Genomic DNA, 25,828 nt, shown 5'->3' with positions numbered 1-25,828 from the left:
CTTTCTTGGCTGTGTTTCTGGCAGTACTTCTTCTTCTGTGCTCTGCCAAGAAAGAGTGTGTGCACCTTCTCTCCTCACAGGGCTTGCTTTCCTTGAATTCAGTCAGATAAAAACAAAACAAAACAAAACACTTGGGCTCTGTGTATTTCTTTTCTTTTTCTTTTTCTTTTCTTTTCTTTTTTTTTTTTTGATTGTGTGTCCTTTTCCCAAGTATAATGAAGCAGCTTATCCTTGCAGCTTCTTCATCCTCAATGGAAGCAGATCTCTTGTTAGGAAACTGCCAGTACAAGGTCATCTTCTCTGCATAGCTGAGGCTATGAAACCCTGTCTCGAAAGGAAAGGGGGGGAGACGGGAGGAGAAAGGAAGGAAGGGTACCAATCCCTCTGCAGCCTGCAAATCTGTGGAATAATGTTTCCAGCAGCATCTTTTTTACTTGTGTGGAGGGAAGCGGTTCCCTCAGTTCTCAGAGTGCCAGCCTGTCACCTCAAGGCCTCATGGCCAGCTTCCAGCTTCCTAGAGTGAGTGTTCTTCCCAAGGTCTGAGCTTGCAGCTGCAGCCTCTTGGAGACCCCTGCTGACCTTTTCTCACTGGCTTGCAGTTCTTCCTCTATGCCTGAGCATGGTCTGTGTATGCTGAGCTACTCTCTCACACTACCCTGTGCTTTTCATGCTACTTGAACTTATATTTGTTAATGTGCTTGTTTTTGACTGGGGAGGGGGTGTTTGGGTTTTGTGACTTTTCTGTTTTGAGAGGATTTTTGTTTATATTTGAGACATGGTCTCATACAGGCTGGCTCTTCAAACTCGCTTTGCTGCCATGCATGACTTTGAACTCCTGTTTCTCTTGTGTCTTTCTCCCCAGTGTTGGGATTTACAGGTGTGCACCACCACACCCAGTCCCCATTTGTGCAGTGATGGTGATCAGAGCCAGGGTTTGTGGGTGCTAGGCAAACACTCTACTGACTGAACTATATCCCCGTCCTTATCTTAAAGCTCTCTGAGATCAAGGTCCATTGTGTTTTTCATCATTATATATTGAACACCAGAGCAAAAGTCTGAATACATGATAATGAATAAATGTTTGATAAATTGGTACTTGGGGCAGACATAACAAAGAGAGTGTGTGGTGATGAATAGACTGGGGAAACAGAAAAGAAATTATCTTGTGTGGAAACATGATGAGTTTGAATTTGGATATGTTGAGTCTTAGGTGACAGCCAGGATTTTAAGTTCAATATGTTCCAGACTTTCACTCTGGCAAGATACTCAGGCAGATTTGGAGTCATCACCATGAAGTTTTTGATTAGAAACAGATGATCTCTGGGGAAAGAATGTTATGTGAGAACTCAGAGACAAACACTTTCAATCAGAAACAATTGCAGGTGCTTTGAGTTGTCAATAATGTTTTTTTTTAAAAAAATATGAAAAGGAAAAATTAGAAGCATTCTATATTTACAAATATGTAAAGATTTTGAAACTATACAACTATTTCCTCATTTGTAGCAATAATGATTATTTCAAAGTATTTATATTCTGTTATAATTACTTCCAAATCATCATTGTGAAGAAATAAAATCATTACCATTGGAAAACCAAGTATATCATAATCATATATGCTTGTGAATACCAAAAGAGCTCTTTTATATGAAGTAGGCTATTTGCATGTCTGTCTTTAAATTAGACAGTGATTGTGTCTCTATTACTGAGATATCACAGGGAGATTAATCACTGTCAGCTTAGTCTCCACTTCTGTTTCCAGCTAATGTTAAGTCTATAAAAAAAATAAGAAACTTTGATCTTCTGAAACATAAGCTCTTACTTTTTTTTCGGGGCAGAGAATTTATCAGTTTTACTTTTATTGGTTCTGTTATGTGACAATTCCATACATGTATATACTGAATTCTGGTTTCTCTCTCCCCACACTATCTCACTGTTTTCCTCTTAAATTATCAGTACCCCTCCCCATTCCCTAGAGTCCCTTTCTTATAATCATGACCTTTGTTTAACTAGGGTCATCTTATTATCACTGAATTCAAATTATCCACTAGAAGCAGATGGAGTCATCAGTGGGTATACAACAGAAGGCAATGTCCTCCCCCACTGACCACCTTTAGCAAATAGCTCAACAATGAAGGGTAGGATTCCCCAGCCCCTCCTCCATCTGACTGTGGATGGACCTTTTCATGCAGACCCAGTGTAAGTATCCACAGCTGCCATGAGTTTCTTGTTGTACTAATTATGTCTTTCCCAGAAAAAGACTCTCTGTTGTTTCTCTCCCTACCTTCCAGCTCTTACATTGTTTCTACCCCCCTTCTCCAATATTCCTTGAGTCTTGATGGGGTGGTATAAATGTCTTCTTTAGGGCTGAGAAAATGAATTCTCGGCCAACTCAGTTTTAAATTGATCTCAAAAGATACCATGTTGGGGCTGAGAATGTAGGATAAGAGTTTCCCATGCAAGTTTAAAAGCCTGAGTTCAGCCTCGAGAACCCACATAAAGGTGGAAGGAGATAATTCCACAAAATGGCCTCTGACCCCCAACATGTGCTGTGTGTGCAAGCCCCCCCACACATGCATCTTGCACACACACACAATGATAAAGTCTAAGACTCTTTAATAAAAAGGACTATCATTAAAGTGTACCTCTTTCTTCTACTTCATTAAAAAATGCCTGTGACTTGAAGAATTGGGAGAACACATGGAATTGTGCCAATCGAACAATTCACCTAGCAAACGAAAACCTTAGTCACATTACAACAGCTCTCCACTTTCCCAGACTTTGCTATTTTACCCAAAAGCTAATCAGAGTGTTTCTGTCATGTAGGCAAGGTCCTTACAGTCATCATGCTTTCCTGTAGGTAAAGGGCTCATCACTGTCAGATGAAATTAGCTGTTATTAAAAAATATGCAGAAATTGTAAAGGCAGAAAATAAATCAACTCAGTCTTGTAGGGCAGCAATATTGTATCATGGATGAGCAGTGGACATGAAAGAACTCATGCACAGGGTGTCACTTCCTGTGTCACAGGATGTCACTTCCAGAGCTTTGCCTATAATGAGTTCTCAGAAGCTCTGACTATTACTAAAAGTAGGAACATACATTTATGAAGAGAGGGTAGAGACCCCAAGATAGCCTGTTGATGTGTGGGAGAGATAACTATAAAATTTGCCTATAGAATGGAATCAAAATAAAATCTTTTGTTGATTTTCTTAAACACACACACACACACACACACACACACACACACACACACACACACACACACACAAAGAATAATAGCTTCTTCTCAAAGAAGTATATTCTCTAAGAATTAAATGGTAATGAGGGCAAGTCTTATTTCATCCATATTAAGTTTTCCTGACATGTTTACTCTCCCCTTTGCTGATATTTTGAGGAATAAAAGTCAAGTATTTATTGTTAACTTAGTACATTCCACAACACTAGGCTATCTGAGCAATGCAACCTTTTTTTCAGTGTGTTAATGTATCTTGCACATATCAAAAGAGCTGTGATAACCCAGCGTCATAGAACTTATTGAAAATTTCTTAGCAACATATAAGATACAGTCGAGTGATAGAACAGAATGGGTAGGAACCATTGCAGTCTAAAGAGATGCCACCCACAATCTGGGTGTAAGAAAATATGGCAGCCCAGCCCTCTGATACAGACCTATGATTTCAACTAGTTAGGAGAGTGTGGTAGAAGAATCTCATGTTTAAGGCCAGTCTAGTCCAACCTTGTCTTTAAAAAGAAGAAGTGATAACTCAATAGTAGAGCGCTTACAAGTATATGCATAAGCTGTGGGTTGAAACCTCAATAAATGGATAATAAATACGGAGAGAGAGAGAGCAGAACTCCTACATAGGAGATGCCCCTATGTTGCCTGCTTACTTCATTCCATATCTCTTTTTAGTTAACTATTCTCTATCCCATTACAGAAATGGAAGCTAAGTTTAGCAAATTGTTTGGCCTTTTGTGTTTAGTGCACAAAATTCTTAATTAACAAAGTAAAATGCCACCATCCATTGTAAATCACTTTGCTAAACTTTCCAACTTAATAAGGAATCTTGTCTTGTCCAAAAGCTACTTTCCAACCCCTGCTGATCTGGCACTCATGCCCGACTCCCTGTGGAGCTGAGTGAAAGCATGCAAAGGGAGCCAATTAAAGAAACTTTGAGCCAGAATAGACAAGCACAGGCCATCTTGTCCATCCTCCTGACTCCAGGCAAAAGCCGTCCGCTGCAAACACAAATTTCTGGATGAATCCTGCTGACAAAAACGTTCACCACATGTAAATGATAAGTCATAATCCGGTTATTGCAACTAAAGCAGATTGTTAACTGTTTGAGCCTTTATTTATTTCGTTGTAAAGATGCTGAGAAGCAGCGCTTATCTGAATTGTCTTAATTCTGCCTTTCAAGAAAATAATTTTGTGCAAGAAATGCACTCGGATAATTGTCAACATGGGGGAGGTTTGTGTCCAGAAAATAAAGTTCTCTTCCTCATCTTATTAGGTGTATTTTTGGTTTCCTTTCACTCCAGGCTTACCTTACGGGTGGGAGGAAGCTTACACAGCAGACGGAATCAAGTACTTCATCAAGTAAGTCCACGCCCCTCAACCAAGTAAGCAATTTTGCTCACATCTGGAGAGAACCTGGAAGTTGCAGAATAATCAGCAAAACCAAGAAACCCTCATGGAGGTTACAAAAATTAGAAACAAGAAATGAAGCCTCACCATCTTCATTTCATGTGATTTAAATGCTGATATCAGATGTCACTGGAGGGGGTAAAACCCTGGCAACAATTTCTAGGGAAAGAACCAAAAACTGGAACAGAATCGTGCTTTGAACTTGAGTGTTGCCTGTCTGAATTCACGTGCACAATGATACCATTACTATTCTTGAAAAGCCAATATCTAATTAAAAAGCCATTTATCTTGCCCTAAACCAATGCTAACAGCCAGCAGTCACTACCTTTAAATGCTGTACAGTACACACAGATCATTCATTCTGAAAACAATGTTTGGTCATTTCTGTTTGACAGCAATATTCTTGGACGTTAGTCATGAAATATATAGACTGCATACCTGATATCATGCAGTTTGTATGGTCATAGGAAATGGCAGACACTAAATAACCTAAGATATAAATAGGACAGTATCTGAACAGCCTAGATCCAGTGTGCTAACAGTAACCTTTTGGGTATGTGTGCCACCCTAGCATTCTCCTTAATCTGTAGATGAAGGAAATCAGAGGCTTGAGTTGTCAGGAAATCCACAGCTGCTGTTACCAAACCAGAATCAGAAACAACATCTCCTAGGCAAGACCTTTCAATTGCACTAGACTGTCACTCACAGAGCCCTTGAATGCCTGAGCAGGAAAAGACTCTCTTATACAAGACTGGATGTTTTTCACTGAATACAGTAGGCTGTCACGTTTCTACCATGTTCTGAATAAACCCTTTGATGTCAGAACCAGTGTTATGGGAGTTGCCAGGGGAAACCACCTCCTGGCTGAGATTTCTAGAAAACCCCCTGTACATCCTTTTGGCAAGTACTACAAGAGAAATGCCCTTGCTGACCTTTCAAATACGCACATACTTTCCAAGCAATATGCAGATTTTACTTCCCCAAACCTTGTGTCTCTACATAGGCTATCTCCCCCACCAGTCTCCCTCAATTTTTGAGACACAGTTTCTCTGTGTGTAGCTCTGGCTATCCTGAAACTATCTCTGTAGATCGACCAGACTGACCTCCAGCTCACAGAGATCTGCCTGCCTCTGCCTCCTAAGTGCTGGGATTAAAGATTTGTGCCATCACCTCCCAGCCATGTATCTCTCTTAACTTCAGTTTCTCTTCAGACAAGGAGAGTATGTTGCCATGGTAGAGTTGCTATGTTAACTACTGACCATGCACCCTGAATCCAGGAAATGACTAATAACTACATAGCATTATTTTTCATTATGGAATGACTATCATGTTGAAAAAGCACAAAGCCTGCAAACTGTCATCTAAAAAGATCGTAACTTCAAATTTTCATATTTGTAAGAATGTAAGGAAGAATTGTAGATAAACCTGACAGTGTTTTCATGACTTGTTTTTTTCTTGTTCTTTTTGGTGGGTGATAAAGCAGAAATGTGGTTTATAGCATGAAGTAGAGAGAAGTCTTGGAATCCTGTGTGTACATCACACTCAGCAGCCCACTGCTCACTTCCAGAATCATTTCCCTTCTGGAGACATTTCCCTACTGTCTGATACACTGCATTGATCATGTCTGCTTTCTAGGGGAATCTCTACCCCGTGCTGTATTGATGGTAGAAAAAGGAAACACCATATTGTAATTTGCATCAGATGTCAGCTGATGCTCAGTGACCAGGAGGACACTAAATGTAATTGTCCATAGGTTGTATTATTTAATCCTCTTAATAATGTGAAAGGTAAATACCACAGGGTGTCATGTTTATGACATCATGTCATCATGGTGCCATGCTGATGACAAGCTTCATCCCTCCCTCAGCTGTGCCTCCTAAAAGATCCCACAAGGAAAGTCGTGATCCAAAGGAGAAAAACTGGGATTCTGCATTCAAAGGCCTTTGAAAATGTCCAAGTCTGCACCCTGTAGAGAGTTCTTTCACCTAAACTGAGCTGTCTGTCAGTGTGTCCTACCCAGAGTTGAGTGACAGGATGTCACTAATGCTCTGTGAAAAAAGGGTAGTAAGGGCAGAGTTCCCATAACACAGGCTAAAACAGACCCAGATATGGCCAGCCAGTGAATCAGTTTGTCTCACTGCCTGGTCCCCAACTGGATGAGCCACTGGCCCTTGGAAAATGGAACAGTTTTTTAAGCTGGACTTTCACTACAAAAAGGAGTAGAGCATATAAGGAGAGGACCAAAAAGGAAAGCCAGCAAGTTCTGGCCACTCCAAAATCTAGCTTAGTTCCTATGGAAGGAGTAAAAAGAGTGGACATTTACCCACCCTCCTTTGCTGCACTCAGAAAACAGCCCAAAGTGTGTTTTGGAAACTCATCAGCTCTTTTCATTGACCTTAATCACGATGTAGGAGGAAAGCAAAAAAGAGAGAAGACAGATTTCTTTTCCAAAGAGCATGGATGGGTATCATTGTCACATCATTGGACTGCATCACATTGCCTTCCTTGTTTTAAGGTCATCTGGTGAGAGGCGACAAGAAGGACATTTTAAGCAGATGTTGACTTAGGTAGAATGTTATGCTTCGTCCATTTTAAAATAGCAGAACTTGTTTCTAAGAACAAGTCGTGATCTTCTGTAGATTGGAAGGTCAAAAAGTAAAAATAAGAAAATCTAACACTGTCCCAGACCCAGCCTCCTAGAAGAGTGGAATGCTTGCTATGACTTAGGTCTCTCTTTCTGAGAGTGTAAAAGCCAACAAGATGGATTTAGTCTAACCGTTATATCCCTGTCTTCTTGTAGGGAGCCCATTGTACAAAGTCATTCTGAACACCCGTCACTAAACAGATACAGTGGATTTTGTGGGGATCATTAGGCTCCTCACTAGAACAGAGGCTCAGCGCATCTCTCATTGACCTGGATGTGCCCACCCATCACTCATGTGTCTTTTTGTCTTCACCGAGTTTTTCTTTAGTTTCTCTGCAGAAGCCATCCTCTCCCCCACGAGTTGTTTGTTTGAAGGGGATTGTAAGGCCATGTGCAGACTTACTGGAATTGCTCATCAATAAACTTTAAATATGGGTCTGCAGGGGTCCTCTGTGAGTCAAGTGCATCATTCCAGTGCAGCTGGCTCTGATTGCAAAAGAAGGCCTTCTGATGTCAGGAGAGAGAGAATGGTCTTTGGATCCAGAGAAACCTAGATTCTAACAATGCTCTCTCCACAGAATAGCTGCTTAACATATGTGTTAACCTCGAATAAAGGTTAACCTGTTTATGCCACTCTCTGACATTTTGATGGGGTGTCTGCATGGTTTTTAGCCACAGTCAAGGCTGTTCAGAGATGAGCAGAGCAAGTACAATCATACTGATATCATTTTCAGGAATATGATGGTTTTTTTGGTGTTTTAATTTTTATTCCACCCCAGCCAAACTTTTAGGCCTGGGCAGCCTGTTAATCTTTTGAGGGATGGATGGTTCACTTATAGGTAGATGATACTTTTCAGGCAATAAATAACTTCACTTAAAAAGGATGACTAAAATTACCCCACCAAGACTCTGGGGGAGATGATGGTCTGCATACATAGATCTCCTGACAGAAACTGGCACCTGTCACTGTCATCCCAGAAATGGAACTGTTACATCTGATGGAAGCCAAGCCTCGGGCAAGAGAATGACTGTCAGTGCTGCCTAGAGAATGCCCAGGCACTTATAGTCCTTGTAGAATATTTCTGTCCGTCCACATGACCATCGCACTTCTGTTAATACTGTGTCATCTACTTAAGTTCTAACAAAGGGAAGAGAGCTTCTTGTCGACCTGTGTAAACCCGAATAATTGGTGTTGTCATCACCAGAGCCTGTGTTTCATAGAACTAACAGACATGTGCTTCTGTGTGTATGCATATATACATGTAGGCATACTCACTTCCCATAAATAAATATGTAAATCTACACACATCGATTTGTATAAAATATAGCACTGCATTCTGGGAAAGTTTTTTTTATTCCTATAAGAAAGTTGTAGCATCCTTAATCTTAATGATAAAATGACCAACACTTTAAGCACGCTATAATGAAATTATCTGGATGGACAGTCATTTTTTCACCTAACTTACTTTTTCTTTATTGTTTTCATTTTGTTTTACCATGGATAGGGTGAGCACATACATGCATGTATGGAGATTAGAGGACAACTTTTCCAGGAGTAGTGTAACAGGTCTTTGTTTGGACTGGCAGCTCCCAAATGGCAAAAGTCTCTACTTTTTATTAATTATGAAAGCTTGGCCTTAGCTTAGGCTCATTCCCAACTAGCTCTTAAAGCTTAGATTAGCCCATTTATATTCATCTGCATTCGCCATGTGGCTCATTACCTTTCCTCAATTCTTTACATCTGACTTCTGTGCATCTTGCTGGTTGCTGGCAAATCAGCCCCCCTCAGATTCTTCCCCTGGAAGTCCCGACTATCCTCTCCTGCCTAACTATTGGCCATTCAGCTCTTTATTAAACCATTCAGAAGGTGCCTTAGACAGGCGGGGGTAAAACAGCGGTACATCTTCACACAGTGTGATCAAATATCCCGCAACAGAGTTAGTTAGCTTTCTTGAGGCAAGACCTCTTGTTTGTGCAGCTGTGTTTAGCAAACTTCCTGAGGGTTCTCTTGTCTCTTCCTCCCATCTCACCCTAGGAGTACTGGGATTACAGGTGTGAGCCACTATATCTGGCTCTGTACGGTGGGTCCCAGGGGCTGAACTCAGGCTGTCAGGCTTGTTGGAGGGCACGTTTATCTGAACCTTATCCACTGAACCATCTCCCAGCCCTTCTACACAGCCCCTTCTCATTCTCTTGAAGTTGTGTACTATGACAAGTTTATTGGAATTGTTCAGTATGATTCTACGTTAGAACTACACACACGTTTGATATGGATTGTGTAATATGACAAAATTATTGAGTTCTGTTGGTAAAACTGAATTTGCTGTAAATTGGATGTAGCTACTAATTGATTTCATTATACTTGCTTATATCTTCATATTGGAAGATTTGGATTTACTTTTGTCAATCATTAACTCTCTATTTCTGCATTATAACCCTTTTCCAAAATTTGAGGGTTAAAACAAAGCATATTTATTTTCTCAATCAGTTTTAGAGTCCCGGGGTGTTAAGAATGGCATCACTAGATTACTCTGGCAATCTTGCCCTCATCTCCCTCTCCCTCCCCTGTGCTCTCTCTCTCTCTCTCTCTCTCTCTCTCTCTCTCTCTCTCTCTCTCTCGATCTCCCATGGAGCTGTCAAACTGTCTGTTTAAAAGACTGGGAAACGAAGCATAGCTTAGTGGACTCCCTAGAACACTTGTGCCAAACTATTGGAGGATGCTCCAGTTCCCCATCATGTCTCAGGCATTAGGGATAAAGGGTTACTCTCAACATAACAACAGTCTTTCCCCAGAGCAAGACATGAGAGGCACTCAGACAAACGCTGCCGAGTGTCTTCTGTAGCCAGTCTGAGAGCAAATGTTTTGCCATCACATCTGCTACAAGCTATCCGTCACAAGGATCAACCTGGTGCAGTGTAGAAGGCAATGACCTAGGAATGTAAATAAATAATATAGGAATCTTAATATCAGATCCTTGCTCTTAATAGCAAATTATACTTCTGGCAGCCTACACCTTTACACACTGAGCTATCTCACCGGCCTTTGTTTATGGAATTTAAAAGAATAGAAAACTCAAAATGCACAATTTAACATTCTCAATAATAGATTCTAACTTTCTTTTGCAAATAGTTGTTATCCTAAGTACTAGTAATACCAGTAGAAATTAAGGAGGTTATGGAGGGAAGGAAAGAGAGGAAGTGTGGTTTCTGTTTGGAAATAAAAAGCTACTCATTTTTGCTTTGTAAATTCTTGGCAGATTATTTCGGCTTCTCTTCAGTGGACATTGTCAAGAACTCTCCCCCACCCCAAAGCCTCGTGAATTGAGCTGTTTTGATTCCTTTTCAGTGGCTTACGTAGTAGCCACTGACAGATTATTATATCCTGTGGCTCATCTGATGAGAAGTCAGGACAGATTTTATGCCACTGACTTCAGGGCTTATGAGAATATGTTGAGGCTCCTTGAGGACTTCTGCGTATGTAAGAATCAAGACTACCGTAGAGAGTGCACAGAGACCTAAAGTGGGAAATGTTGGCCTTCCCAAATGGCTCTCCCAAACCACTTCTTCCGATGAGTAAGTGGTAAGGCCTGAAATGAGACTGCACCTGATAGGGGGTTCCTCCACCTATGCTGAGCTGTCTGGCAGTACATCTCAACCCAAAGCTGAATGGCAGGGCCCAGCTACCTATGTGATAAGTGGTTAGGAGCAATTCGTTACCTGACACAGATTAGGGCGTGCTTGGCAACTAAAGCTCAAGTGAATGGATATTGTTGACAAGTTGGAGAAGCCATTGAAGGGGTAAAGAGGGTATCTGATAGGCCTGGATTTTAACATAGATACCACCATGTTTGAGAGTGACCTGGTAGGTTATTTCAGTCCCTCTGTCATCCCGATTCCTACCTAAAAACAACAAGTGTTTGAGAGTTGGATGCACCCGGAGGTATGAAGACCCTGGCAAAGCAGGGCTAAGCAGACAGACGTCAGCTTTCCAGGCCTTCCCCACTCTGCTGCTACATGCCAGAGAAAGAGTGTTCAATGACAACATTTGTGCAGCTGCAAATAGAAAACGGTAGCCAAAACCTACATTTCTACTGCTCTCTGGCCAGTCAGCAGCCCCGGGAGGGGAGCAGAAAGGCTGCATTGATCGCAAGCCCAAGACAGCTTGCCCGGGATTTTCTATAAATACCTACAAAGAGGTGTAGGAATATGAAGCGCTGGAGAAGAAATTGTCATTTAAGTGAAAGGCCAGCCAGCTGGCTTGGGTTATTCAGGATGGCAAAGCCCCTGAAATGAATAAAACATCTAGACCTACACACCCAGCATCATCGAGTTCTGCCCTCACTTAGGCGATGACAGGTATAGCTTCTCCTGAAGCATGTTTTCCAGTGTCACATTCCTTGAGAGCACGTGACAACTCTGGACTCGTCACCTTTCTGGGGTTGTTCTTTTAGTCCGACTTAGAACTGTCTCTGCCTCCATGGCCCTCTTTTTTAGATTTCTTTTTTTAACAAATACTGAATTTTTTCATCAAAACTTTCTCCACTAGGTTTGGTTGCTGAATTAGTCTGCTGGTGCTGCTATAAGGACACACCAGAGACAAGGAGCTTAAACACAGCACAAGTGGTTCTCCCATCTCTGAATGCCAAAGTCCAGTATCAGCAGGGCTGCTTCCTGGTGAGGCAGTTGCTGCCCTTCTCACCCCATCCTTTCATGGCATAGCGCTCTGTGTGTGTGTGTGTGTGTGTGTGTGTGTGTGTGTGTGTGTGTGTGTGTGTGTGTGTCTGTCTGTCTGTCTGTCTGTCTGTCTGTCTGTCTGAGAGAGAGAGAGAGAGAGAGAGAGAGAGAGAGCTCTCTATTATCTCTTTCTCTTATCACAAGGGTCCAGAGCAGAGATCTCTTGAGGTCAGTAGTCACACCCTGTGACCTCATCTAATGCTTATTACCTCATCCTGCATACAGTCTCCAAAAGCAGGGCTTTCAATGAATTTTTGTAAGCCATAGCATTGTCCCTAGGTCACTTTTCCCTTAATTTACTCCTTTCCCTCACCGGAGGCTTGAACCCAGATTCCATGGCAAGAAGCAAGCACTGAATTACATCCCCAGTTCCTCTTACCTGTCAGTTTGACACACGATCTCACTGTGTTGCCCACGCTGGCCTTGAACTTCTGCTCTGCCCTTAGCCTTCTAAGTACCTGGGATTATAGGCTTGTGCAAAGACCTACCTGTCTTAACTTAGTTTCCTTCAGATCTACTCTTGCAAATATTTGCCTAGCTTTACACAAGTTACAAAAAGTTCTCCTAGATGGTGTCTTTTCCTTTAGGTACTATTCTGCAGAAAAAGAAAGGGAGGAGACACTGGGTATGGAAAAGCCCCAGAACCTGTGACAGTGTTGGGTTACTTAGTAAAAGGGAATGTAGGTTACTGATGAGCTGACCCTAAGCCGGGCTTGTCCTACTCAATCCAGTCTGACCTCGTGAGTCCTTACCAATAGAGGAGTTATTACCAATGTGATGAGAGAAGAAGAAATGCCACTGGCTTTGAAGATGGGTACCATGACCCTAAGACGTGTCAGGCCTTCACAAGTTGGAAAAACAAGGGAACAATTCTCCCCTTGAGCCCCAGAAGGGATTGTAGCCATTTGCTGATGTCTTTAGTGCACCGCAGTAGGACCCAAGTCAGACTTCTGATCAGTAAATTTAAGTCATTTTAAGTTATCAGATTTTTGGTGATAAATTATTGCAATAGAAAATTCATACAGGGGTGTGAGAGAGGGGTGAGAAGGGGCTGTCTAACTATATGTAGAAATGTGTCAGGCCTAGATCTAGGGGACTAACACGTTATCTCTTAAACTATTGAGGAAGGTGTTATATGTCACAGAGGTTTAAAAACTGAAATTCAGGGTATACGTAATTTCCCAGAGATGCACAGGCATCCCTGTTAATATGCAAGCTGGAGTTGTCTACAGATGTGGCCAATAGGAAAGAATGATTGGTGCCCACATCTCAATCCCAGGCCTGCTTCTGTGTAACTTTGGGCAGAGCACTTCAACCCTGTAAGCCTCAACTGTGTCAACTGTGGAAATTACAGAGAAAAGTAATGTTTATAAGATTTTTATAAAAAGTAAATAGGGAAAAAGTATCAAAGAACATTGCAGACCAGAAAATGCTTACCGGACAGAAAGTCACATCCAGCTGCCTCATACAGGAAGACATCTGTTTGGGGTTTTGCTTTGTGAGATGAGGTTTCTGGGTAGCCTCCGCAGGCCTTGAACTCACAATCCTCTCGTCTCAAAATCCCAGTGCTGGGAAGGCAGGGATGCACCACCACGCTGACTTAAAGTCTACATCTCCTTGGCTCACAGCTGCACTTTGTTAATGTGTATCAGCATTTATCTCAGAAAATCTCAGGCTGGCAGTGGGGGCCTCTCGGGTCTGGAAATATGGATGGGGTTTACTTGCTCATTTCAGAGGCTGAGAAATCCCAGTGTGGTGGTAGAAGGTTTAGGCAGACAATTCATCATCACTGTTATCTCTGGTAACGTTGTAACATTTTGTACTCCAGTGGTTAAAACAAGATTTTTTTTTTAAACTAAGGATTGTATTCATTTACAATGAACAATTAAACCTTAAAGTCTGGGATTCTAATGCCTTTTAGAAAATAAACTCTAGCCCAAATTGTTTAAATTATCCCTACAGTTTTATTGTTTGCCCCAAAATTAGTGAATAGATCTTGCAAGTCAATTGAAATAAGACTATTGGTAAAGGGAAATAGCAATGCTAATTATTTGGTGATGTTGGTTTTATTTGGATAATTCTAATTTCCCTGATAATGCTCAATTTCTATAAACACACCTAAGCCACTTAGGGGAAATCCACATCATGATCACATTTGAGAATTACCTGATCTTCAATTGTAAGTAAGCTAGTCCACCATTGTGTATTTGTCCCCAGTAGTGTGACTACAGTGATGCATGCCTCAAGCATGCACTGATGCCACCCATGGTGCATGGATACAGCTAGGAAGAGATGGGAAAGACAGAAACAGCCCTGCCCTGTGGAAGCCAGCAGACTAGTGGACACAGATAGGACACATGACAACAAAGTATTACTGCTTGGGAAGACCTTCTGGCTCAGGCTTCACACAGGCTCTTTATTTTCTCAGTTGCTCACATTACATTTTTTCATGAATTGCAATAGGAGGGAATTTTTGAAAGACATAATAGCTTTACATATATAATCTATGATCATTGAATTAATCCTTTAATTAATTTCATTTTGCAAAGCTGAAGAGCCCCTTTCTGGAGGTCACTTAATGTATCCCAGAGTCTCTTCACATATTGCTATGGAAACCAGCCTGGATACAGAGGGGTTGAACAGAATGGTTAAATTCACAGAAGTCATTAGTTGGATCTAGGCACTGGCTCTGTTGTGTGCCAGCCCTATGGCCAGGAATAAACTATGCTGCCTGCTCAGTGTCATTTCCTCCTATCAGTTAGCCCACCTGGTTGTACTTGTAAAGGTGGCATCATCAAAAACAGCCAACGTTTAAAGCTAATGGACCTCCTGGGGTTTTCCTTTTTCTTTCATTCCCTTAAATCTTCATTAAAGCGAATATTTTTGCCAGTAATTTTCTTTCAATATTTATCTTTTACTAGTTCAGTGACAACAGTTTTTCTAATATCACACACACACACACACACACACACACACACACACACACACACACACACACATCTTTAGATTCTTGTAAACAATTTTATATCTAAGGTATAAAGATGCTTTAATTGAATCTTAATATTTGACATCTGTTATATATTTCATACAATTGTCATAAACACAGTCTAAAAATCAAATTCTAATTTCTTACCTTTAAAACAAATGTTCTTTTAAGTATAGCTCTTTTGGTGTCATTAATACTTACATTTTGTAGCCACTTAATTATTTCTCTCCAGTACTCCAACATTACTGGGTCTCGAAACAAATGATATTAAGAAGTCTTTGCCTATTTTTACCATATATATAAATATATTTTACTAATATATATATATATATATATATATATATATATTTTCCCCCTAAAATTACTTTGGGAATTTATTACCTTACATTATCCTACAGCTTTGTCTTAGGCATGATAAAATAACCCGGGCAAGTCAACTCACAGTGATGCAGAACCATGTCTGCAATGGAGAATGAACAAGGGGACATCTTTCACCATGACCGATAGATAAGAATAGATTATTGTACTTTTTGTGCTCAAGGCACTTTTTGCTAGAGCCTTCCTTAATTTTTATTTTGAAAGAAATAAAATTGCTTTTTTTGAAAGAACACATTTTGATTCTCTAGCTAAGAGGTAAGAAACAGAAGGAGGGTAATTATAATGAGATTTAAATAATTCACTTAACATTTCTTTGCCAATAAAATAAAGCATGTTCTCTTGGGCTTTTTAAAATAAACTCTACAATATGTCTTTCAATTTACTAATATTATTTTTAAAAACACACCACACTGGCAACCTACTACTCGATAGCTATCGATTTCCAGCAACAGATATGGCAACCAATCAAAAACAAATGGCCTTTCAGATTTTCAAATGCACCTGAGTCACTGTTGATGACTCCCCAAATCAAGTCAGATGCCTTCTCTCTGCAGAAACATTTGCCAGGGATACTGGGTGTTCAGATGAGAACTTTTTGCATCTCATAGTCAGCTTCATTATTTACCAGCCCTCTAAATTTTTTATTTCATACAGCAATATCTCCCTTTTTGAACCATGAGGTCTTTATTAATTAAACAGAGTAGTCAGCTGGACTGATTAATTCTCCATCCTTAGCTGAATTACCAAACACACAAGTTGGGGTGAGGGGGAATATTTCTAATACTAGAATGTTCTCCAAGCCAGTAAATCTAAGATTATCTCATCATACTGATTATGTCAAAGAGCATTAGCCACTGTGCTCACTAAGACATAAAATTGAATGGCAGACTCAAGACTGGCTCCACTCCAGCATTGCAGGCAGAATTCCAAGGTGATCTTGTACTAATCAAAAAGCCCTAATTATCAATAAAACTAGCTATGATCATTTTTTGAATGTCTACTCTTTGCCAGGCCCTTTACACACACCACCTGGGCTTCAGAAGTTCTGTCTCATGGGTTCTAAGTATTTTGTATTATTTTGTTTACAAAGATCCAATTATAGCTTCTGAGACACCAAAAACTGTTCCTTATTGCCTTGGTTTTATTTTTCTAATAAACAGTTACTGGAATTACACGTTTAATATTCAGAGATGTGTATGCAGGTAAGGTTTTTGTTGTGTTGTTGTTGTTGGTGGTGGTGGTGGTGGTGGTGTGTGTGTGTGTGTGTGTGTGTGTGTGTGTGTGTGTGTGTGTGTTTGTGTGTGCTTGTTTCTTTACCAATAAAATCAAGCTATTATCTTAGGCTTTTATCTTTACAGAAAAGTATACCATGAATATAAGGTTAATCAAATGTTACAGTCTGACCTTTGAGTGAGGTCACATTTTGTCAATAAAAAGTTTTGATAATTCTTGGGAGTTTCCCTTGCACCAGGTTTCTACCTGACCCCAAAATAAGCCCCCATCAAGACATCTCTTTCGTTACTCTCACCCTCTATCCCTCCCCCAACCCAATCCCTCATGTTCCCATCCCCACCCAAACCCAGTTTACTCAGGAGATCTCTTCTATTTCCCCTTTCCAAGGAAATCCATGAGTCTGTCTTTGGACCCTCCTTGTTATCTAGACTCTCTGAGGCTGTGGGCTGAGGCATAGTTCTCCTTTACTGTATAGCTAATATCCACTTATGAGTGAGTACATACCATGTTTGTCTTTCTGGGTCTCGGTGACCCACTCAGGTTGATTTTTTTCTTGTTCCATCTACAAGGATGACCCAAGCAATAATGGATAGGTAACCCGAACTAGCCATCTCCTATAATCAGATTGGTGACTTCTCTAATTGTCATCAGACCGAATTCATTCAGTAACTGATGGGAGCATATGCAGAGATTCGAAGTCAAGCACTGGGCCAAGCTCTGGGAATCCTGTTGAAGAAGGGGAGGAAGGGTTGTACAAGCCAGGGGGTCAAGGCCATCCCAAGAGAACCCACAGAGACAACTAGCCTGGGTTCATAGGAGCTCACAGACTCTAGAGCTAAGAGAACAACCTATCCCTCTACATATGTGTGACAGTTGTATAGCTTGGTCTACTTGTGGGACTCATAGCAGTGGTAACAGGGCCTGTCTCTGATGCTTTGGCAGGCTTCTGGGAACCTATTCCTCATACTGGGTTGCCTTGCCAAGGCTTAATATAATGGGAGGAGCTTAGTCCTACCTCAACTTGATATGCCATGCTTTGTTGATACCCATGGGAGGCCTGCCTCTTTCTGAACAGAAACAGGAAGAATGGATTCATGGATTGGAGAGGGGAGTGTGGGAGGGGAGCACAGAGGGAAGGTGGAGGAAGGGGAAACTGCAGTTGGGATGTAAAGTAAATGAATAGATTTAATTTTTAAAAGGTGTCTTGATGGAGGTTATTAACAAGAACGGATTTTAGGCAGAACTTTCTAACAGCAATTGTAGAGAGTCAGTATCTATAGTTTTTCTTAGGCATCTAGCCTTTAACTGCCTGATTTACCAATGTCTATATGGTTACATAGTTAATATTTCAAGAATGAGACTATCACTTGTTAAATAGTTAAATAGCAAAGCACTTACCTGAATGTATCCTGTAGATACTTGTTTTGGGTTTTATTGCCTCCTACTCTCCCCATTCGGGTAACGTTATAAGGGAATGAGTGTTTAAAATAACTTAAAGGACACTCTCTGAGCGGCACCAATACATTGAAACTGTGCTGGTAAGCATCAAATGCTCTGGATTCTGAGACTGTCAGACCCACAAAGCAATATTATCCAGCACATTCCTTTTGAACGCAAACTCTGTGCAGGATGGTGCCTGTCCCTCTCACCTTGCCGTGGCGTCCCAGCCCTCTTGGTTACTCTCCTTAGTATTTCTTTAACAGTCCTCCCAGTTGAGGCCACAAAGGGTCCTTGAAAGGAGCTGAGTCCAGGCTGAGTTGATGCCCCAGTAAGTTTAACCTTCATAAGAAATCCCTGTAAACATTTTTAAAACAGTGTTCATAGGAATTACTGCTGAGAGTTCCTGAATAACGGTTCCTTTTTAATGTCTTGTTTATTGTTTGATAATTTCAGACATGTGGACAGTGTGCTTTGGTCTAATCCATTCCCCATTCCCTTCTTTCCCTTTCCTCCTGTACCACCCCCATGACTTTTCCCTCACAACCTCACATGCTCTCTTTTTCTTTTTTTAAGCTCACTGAGTCTACTTAGTACTATCTGTATATACATGCATGCATGTAGAACATGTAGGACAATCCCCTAGAGGATGAGTAGCCCCTCAGGGGCCAAATCCCTGATGAAAACTGACTCTGCCCTTTCCTACAGCCGTCGGGTGCCAAAAGCTCCTGTCTAGGCAGGGGTTTCGGCTGGCTTGATCTTGTACAGATCCAATGCATGCTGTCGCAGCTGCTGGGAGTTCATATGTGCAGCGTCTCTGCCATGTCCAGCAAGTACTTTTCCACTGCAGACAATCACTGCCTGTGACTCTTTCTAGCGTCTCTTTCTCAATGATCCCTGAACCTTTGGGGGGTTGGGGGAAATGATGTCTCAGTTAGAGCTGAACACCCCACAGTCTCTTCTTGTCTGCATGTTAAGCAGTTGTGGATTTCTGTATTAGTCACATGATGAGGGTTGAGAGATGTGCTCATCTATATGGAATGAAGGTAAGAACTTAGCCAAGCAGTGGTGTTGCATGACAGGCGTTGGTGGTGCACACCTTTAATCCCAGCACTTGGGAGGCAGAGGCAGGCGGATCTCTGTGAGTTTGAGACCAGCCTGGTCTACAGAGAAACCCTGCCTCAAAAAAACTAAAAATAATTTTAAAAAAATAGGAAAAACTAATAAAAAAAAGAATTTAGGGGGCAGTTTTTATTACTATGTCCATTTAGCAGAATAATAGGTAAAGGTTCTTCTCTACAGCCTATGGCCCAGACAGCCATGGGGTTTTAGCCCCATAGACAGTACCAGGCATGAGTTCCATCTTACGGAACAAGCTTTGAATCCATTCAGAAAATATTGGTTACTCCTGTAATATTGGTGTCACCAATGGGTGTATCTTGCCAGACCTGTCACTGAAGTTCACAGGGTTCGTGGCTGGGTAAGACTATTCATGACACTTCTCCCTGGTAACATGCATAGAACGCGTTCAGCACTGTGAAAGCTATCCAGTAGGGAAGAACCTTCCGGGTCCATATCAGCTTAAATTCCTCCATGTCCCATGACTCAAATATATAGTGTCTTCAGCAATAGGATCTTACTGTCTGGAAGGAAAATAAGAGCAATGGCTACAGTCTGTTATGTTTGGGGCTTGGGGAATCTATGGAACCCCATAACTCAAAAGTAAGTAAGCCATAAGTGACACTGAGCTTTTTATTTGATAGTCTATTATATGTGGGATTGGCATGTACCATTAATCAGCTTTTATATCTGGATGTATTCTAGGAAGCTTCCACAATAGTAGGTGTCTATATAGGCTTTTCATTGATCTTAAGTGTTATCTGTCCCCCTCCACCAAGTACACTCAAACTCTGGAAACTTTGAAGATACATAACCCGGGCCTTGTCCACAGTTACTCTTGAACTACTTGAAGTTCTTTACCCCATTGTGAAACTATTAGCAATCTATTCCTATAGAAAGATACATTTATAAAATGTCCTTCCAACCCCACCCTCACTCCAACAGGCTAGGCAAATGGTAATGGACATAGAAGAATCATACAGCTGGAAGCTGAGTTGGGAACCTGAAATACACATTCACCAGGTGGGGGTGTGGTTTATGGTGTTCTGCCACTCCCTAAACTGTCCCGTACCCTCGTGCCTCTTCCCCACCTCTGCTTCTGTTCCTTCTTCCCACAGTGCTCTTCAGGACCCTAGTCATTTGTTCTGAGAATGCATCAGGCACCACAAATGGAGAGGGGAAAAAAAAAAAAAAAAAAAACAGTTCCTAGTTCCTGCTGTCAGGGAGCTTCCTAAGCTGCAAGCAGGCTGACAATAGACATGCATTTATAATATAGGAAAATTAGAGAGGCGACAATGGGTTCAGATGGGAGGAATCTTAAGGAGAATTTGTTTCTTTGAAGTTAGTGTGTACTAACTCCCCAGGGAGGAGAAATGTGGCCCAGAATCATACCGTATGTAGAATGTGTATGACCCAGAGTCGGTTAGAACCGAGAGTTTCCCAGGTAAATGACAGTGTATGCTTTTTCATTTAGGGAGGTCTCTGGGTTGGAGTGGAGAGTGAGTTAGGAAGGAAATGGAACTGAGACAGAGAAGCTATTTCAGCGTACCAGACCATTACATTGGAAAAGGAAACAGACTTCAGAGATGATGCTCACAGCTAGACAGCCGTAGGACATGCTCACAGACAACATCGGGAGAGGAAAAGGCAGTTCAAGGTGATACATTCATCTGCATTCATGGTTACTGAAGACCCCTAAAACATCTCCAAGACTTACTAACACCACTGGATCCGGTTCTAACTGCTTCCTGTCCCGAGGGCTGGCAACCGGGTAGAAGCAGTGTTCCCAGGATTGGTACTTGTTTGGCTGGTAGAAAGAGTCTTTCCCATTCTAATCAGCACCCTTCATTCTTCTCAAGTCATGTAACACAGACCACATCCTGGATCCATCCTGTGATGAGTGTCCTGAACCTGTCCTGCTCAGAGGAGAATGAAGAGGACTGTCCCAGAGAGCTGACAGACCAGAAAAGCTGATGGAAATGGCACTTCAGAGTCTTCCGGCTTTGCCGTCCAGGTGCACAACCATACACAAGACGCCACAGCTTTAGAAACAGGAATCCAGCACATTCTGCCAGGCGAGATGTCAACCTGGAACTGTGGTATTTCTATGCGCATGTTAAAGACCAGCTGCCCACTGTACTAGTTCTTTGAAAATAATTTAGGTGCATTTGTTGAAGTCATATATAATTAGATTTTGTCTGTGTCTAATTTTTCCTATATAATTAGGTCTATGTAACTTAGTATGTAGTTCATTGTTTGGTATTAGATGCAATGGTTTTTATACCAAAATTTTGTATTGGAAAGCTATATGAACATAGGAAACTACTTCTTTTCTGATAATCCCCTCTCTCTAATCACAGTTTAGGAAAGTGATCTGAGAAAGTTTGGGAAGGGTGCTATATGGCTACCCCATTGGCTGCTGAATACAACCTTTGTTTTTTGTTTGTATCTGTAACTCATAAGACCCAATCTAACTTGCATTGTTAGGAGACTTCTATCATGTATAATATGCTTTCAACCCTCATCTTATTTAAACCAGACAGCATGGGGATAGGGCTGATCTGTTGGCCATTTCCACTCATGACTTCAGCTGGACGAACAGTGCTTCAGAGAGACAGAGCATCCTGGCCCAGGGCTAAGACTCACACCTCATCTTCTGATTCCATGTCCAGTCAGTCCCCTTTGCCCTGCTCCTGACTGGCCTCACAGAGAGAGGTTGTAGTCCAGCAGAGCACCTTCCTTGTTGATGCAGCTGGGTCCACAGCTGTGCATTCCACGCAATCCAGAGGACACCTCCGAGTCAATCATGGCCTCTTCTTAACCCCACTCTCTCCTTCTGTGGGCCCACCCCCTCATCACCCTTGGATACCCACCAACTGTTCTGTATCTTGTCAGCAGGCTTTGTCCCATGGCTCATGTTTTCTAAAATAAAGATCATGCCAGTGGTTTGCCATGCTTGGGTACCCTTGCCAGTAGGAGCATCTAAGGAGAGCTGATAGCAATAAAGGTATCTCTTAAAATCCTGCCAGGCTGCTTGTAACAGAACGAAGGCCTGGAGCCAAGTGAAGCAGCCCAGCATTGCTTAGGCAAGCCTAGCTCTCCCGAGAACACAGAGTGAGAACCCTGACGTAAAGAAAGGCACATTATACATGAGTCACTGAGTTCCTACAGTCGATTAGCACCTAAGTCAGCATCGGTTCCTAGCTCCTAAGTTTTCTACTGAGTTTCACCTGGTATATGGCATGGATATGGAGAATACACATGGGCATCATACTCACTTATACCTCTCTACGTACATGAAAGACTGGGGATTTGAGTTGAACACACTTAGGATTCCTACTTTAGGTCTTGAGGACAAACATAAAGCCAGTCAAATGCAGACTGACAAGGAGTCATTAACCCTGAGAAAGACAAAGTGGCTGGAGCAAATGTACCCCTCTTGTCACCCGCTGTCTGGATACTAACTAGGAAGCTTCAGAGGGGACAGTTTTGAGATCAGCCCCAGAGGGAGCTGTCTCCTCAAGTCTCCAAGAGGTGAACACACACTCTTTTATAAGAGAGTACCTATGTTGTGAAAGGTGGATTCTTTTTAGGAGATCCCCAAGCCCACTGGAGAGCTTCCTCCCTTGTTTGTAAGGGGAACTAAGATGGGATCCTGAAAGATGCAGTCTCTAATCCATGTGTTCATGTGTGTGTGTGTGGCACTCCACACCTCTCTGCTGCATGTACCAATCCCTCCCTGTTTCTGTCAAATATATAATCAAAGGACTAAAACTCAGTGCTCTTCACTGAGCATTCTATACCACACATAGCAATGTGTTCATGTGTACTATGAACATGTATTAGCTTATTATCTTCTTTTGGAAGGTTATTTTGAGGTAGCTTCTCCCTGTGAAACCCCTCTGCCTCAGCATCCCAAGCACTGGGATTTCAGCACCAAATATCTTCTTAAAGCCACCCATAAGTGGAGAAGCATAGGGATCCATCCCCATTTTGTGTAGAAGCCTAGGTTCAGAAAGAAGTGGTCGTGGCCCAAAGATCCCACCATGCCTATGTGTTGACGCTGGACCTCCAGGCAAGCCTTTGGTTCCTGTAAACCATTCGGAAGAGTTGCTTGCATTCAATCAGCTCTACAAGGCTCCAGCACTCAGTCAGAGAGACTTCCTGGTTCACAGAAAAGAATTCCCGGGAGAAAGAAGCATTCCAACAGGTTCTGGTGCATCTGAGCTTCTCCTGGGCCCTGAATTAGCTGAGTCAGGTGAACACCCACTGAGACACAGCAGATAAGCGGGATGCTTGGAGAATCTCAAGAGGGCTCAGTAGGAATGCTTTTCTGATGCAGATAGAACCCTGAATTTCCTATGGGGAAGTTGATAGTTTTCAACTTAAATTAGCCCTATTGCCGTGGTCACCCATCAGAAATGCTTCTTCACTGATACACCCACTCACATTCTGGGCTATAGGAGCAAAATATGATTACATCCCTCCCAGTGCGTGTTTTAGTGTGGCATTGGCCATCAGTTGTGGAACAAGCCTCATTTTCCTAGTGTGACAAGGGAAGGCCTAGCCATCCTCACTCATTTGTTCCCTCAAAATGCTCATGTGCCTCTAGCAATGTGACCAGCACTCTGGGTACCAGGGCAAAGTAGGGCAACAGCTGACCGTCTCTTGGGTTGGTTTAAAAATAAAATTATTTTGAAAGTCAGAATTATAGTTATATTTTAGCTTATAAATTTTAAAAAATAATTTATTTTCCTTTCAGAAAAATGAAAGTACTGTGGAAATAAATTGGGTTGAGTAAATAGCCTGTCTCACTTTCTGGAAGCTGCCATCACCAATATTTCAATGAATATTTTCACTCAAAGGCAAGTATGTCCACCTCAAAAGTTCACCTTTGAGTTAGTACATTGTGGCCCATCTTTGTATAGCACTATAGGCATTTCCATTGTATTTCAAACATCTGCATAAGCTACCACCTCTAAGAATGCTCATTGTCTGTGTGTTCAACAACTTATTAATGAAAGCTTAGGCTACTTGAAGTTCCTTCCTACAAGTGTCATACTGAGCATTTGTGTATTCGTTAAAACCCTTTCTTCAAGTGTCCCTGCACTAAAATGCTGCTGTCTGTAGTGTGGAGACTTTTATAAGTGAGCCACTGTGACTGAGTACAGTCAACGTGTTGTCCCCAAAAGAAGAGCCTGTCCATCCCTATCCAAAAATGTGGTGTTTTAATCATTAGGTTGTAGCATTTCTTTAGCATCCAAGACTGACTTGCTCTGTACAGGAGAGTCCAGCAGTGAATAAGTCGGTGTTTCAAATATATCACTGCTCTCATTGTTTTCCACTTTACATAGAATGATGATGGGGAGTCGCTTCTAAATTAGCAGAGAGAACACACTCTTATGCATACAGTACAAGAGCCTTTACTTCTCCATCTGTGGAACAGTAGCAATACTTCCTCATGCTCCCACAGTCCCAGCTTGCATCACCTAAGTATCTACTGGATGCCTGGCCAACCAAGGTGTTAGGAGCATTCTGGGTAGCACAGTTTCCCAAAGCAAAGCGGTCAATGCCCTGATAGTTCTACACACACACACACACACACACACACACACACTACTGATTTGTTTTTCTGTATAGGGTAAGAAGTTAGGAATTTGTTTCCTTAAGAAACCCTTAAATTTGAATAATTATGGAAATTGCTGACCCCCCCACCACCACCACTACCTTGGCTAGAAAAGGGTAAGAAGGAACGTGCTGGAAGAGGTTCTCCAATAACAAATGAAAGGCAGCTGTCAAAATAGAGAGTCAAATAGCACATTCATAAAGTGCTTGCACAATCAGAAAATATTAGCCTTTTTCTAGGGAGAAATGGGACATTTCTCTATGGTAAGCAAAATGTAACTTTTGAAGGGTCAACACACTTGACATTTTTATGATACTTATGCAGAAAGACCTGAACAAACATTAATACAGCTTTCACAGTCTTGTGTATAATTTTCAAGATGATGAAAAGCACAGAATATGCCTGTGGAATTTAAAGAATTAAACAGAATATGTCTGTGGAACATAACTTTAGGAATGTTCTATCCAAGATGTTTTAGCCATAGCTGTTCACATATAATATCACTGTATCAGTAAAACGATTTTATAAATACTAAATGTAGTCCTCTTCCCTCCTGCTCTCACCCCATGGTGGGGGGGGTGGATTTGTGTGTGTGTGTGTGTGTGTGTGTGTGTGTGTGTGTGTGTACATGAGCATGTAGAGACCAGAGACAGATGTCAAGTGTTGGCTTCCTTGATCACACTCCCCCTTAATCTTTGAAACATTCATCTCCCACTGAAGCTGAGACTTGTAGATTTGGCTAGGTAGGAAGGGTGCTTACTGCACAAGAACAATGGTCTGAGTTCAGTGCAGCCACAATCCTGGAAATAGAAAACCAGGTGTGAGTGCCTACATGCTAAGCAAGGATTCCCCTGGTTTGCCGGCCAGTCTAGCTGAAACCGAAAGGTCCAGATTCAGCAAAAGACCCTGTCTCAAGGAAGTAAGGCAGAAAGTGATGGAACAGGACACCTTATATTCTCCTCTGGGCTCTGTACCAGCACATGGGTGTGCTTGTACTTCAAAGAATATATACAATAAGCATCGA

General features: G+C 41.7%; 1 protein-coding gene across 4 annotated transcripts in view; it reads left to right on the top strand.

The window, feature by feature from the left end:
* The window catches only part of Stxbp4 (syntaxin binding protein 4), a 152,512-nt gene extending 127,172 nt beyond the window's left edge, over positions 1-25,340 (top strand). For 2 of the 4 annotated variants that reach the window (XM_027426264.2, XM_027426265.2), the window contains 2 exons: positions 4,542-4,599; positions 21,038-25,340. In XM_027426264.2, the coding sequence (XP_027282065.1) occupies positions 4,542-4,599; positions 21,038-21,152 (173 nt within the window). In that variant the 3' untranslated portion in view covers positions 21,153-25,340. The remainder of the gene's footprint in view (positions 1-4,541; positions 4,600-21,037) is intronic. The other 2 variants (XR_004770715.1, XM_035447410.1) reach the window with 2 other exon arrangements.
* Positions 25,341-25,828: the final 488 nt, after the last annotated feature.

This window comes from Cricetulus griseus, chromosome 7 (assembly GCF_003668045.3).
Source record: "Cricetulus griseus strain 17A/GY chromosome 7, alternate assembly CriGri-PICRH-1.0, whole genome shotgun sequence".
Taxonomy (NCBI): Eukaryota; Metazoa; Chordata; class Mammalia; order Rodentia; family Cricetidae; genus Cricetulus; species Cricetulus griseus.
This window is presented reverse-complemented; position numbering and strand designations above follow the sequence as displayed.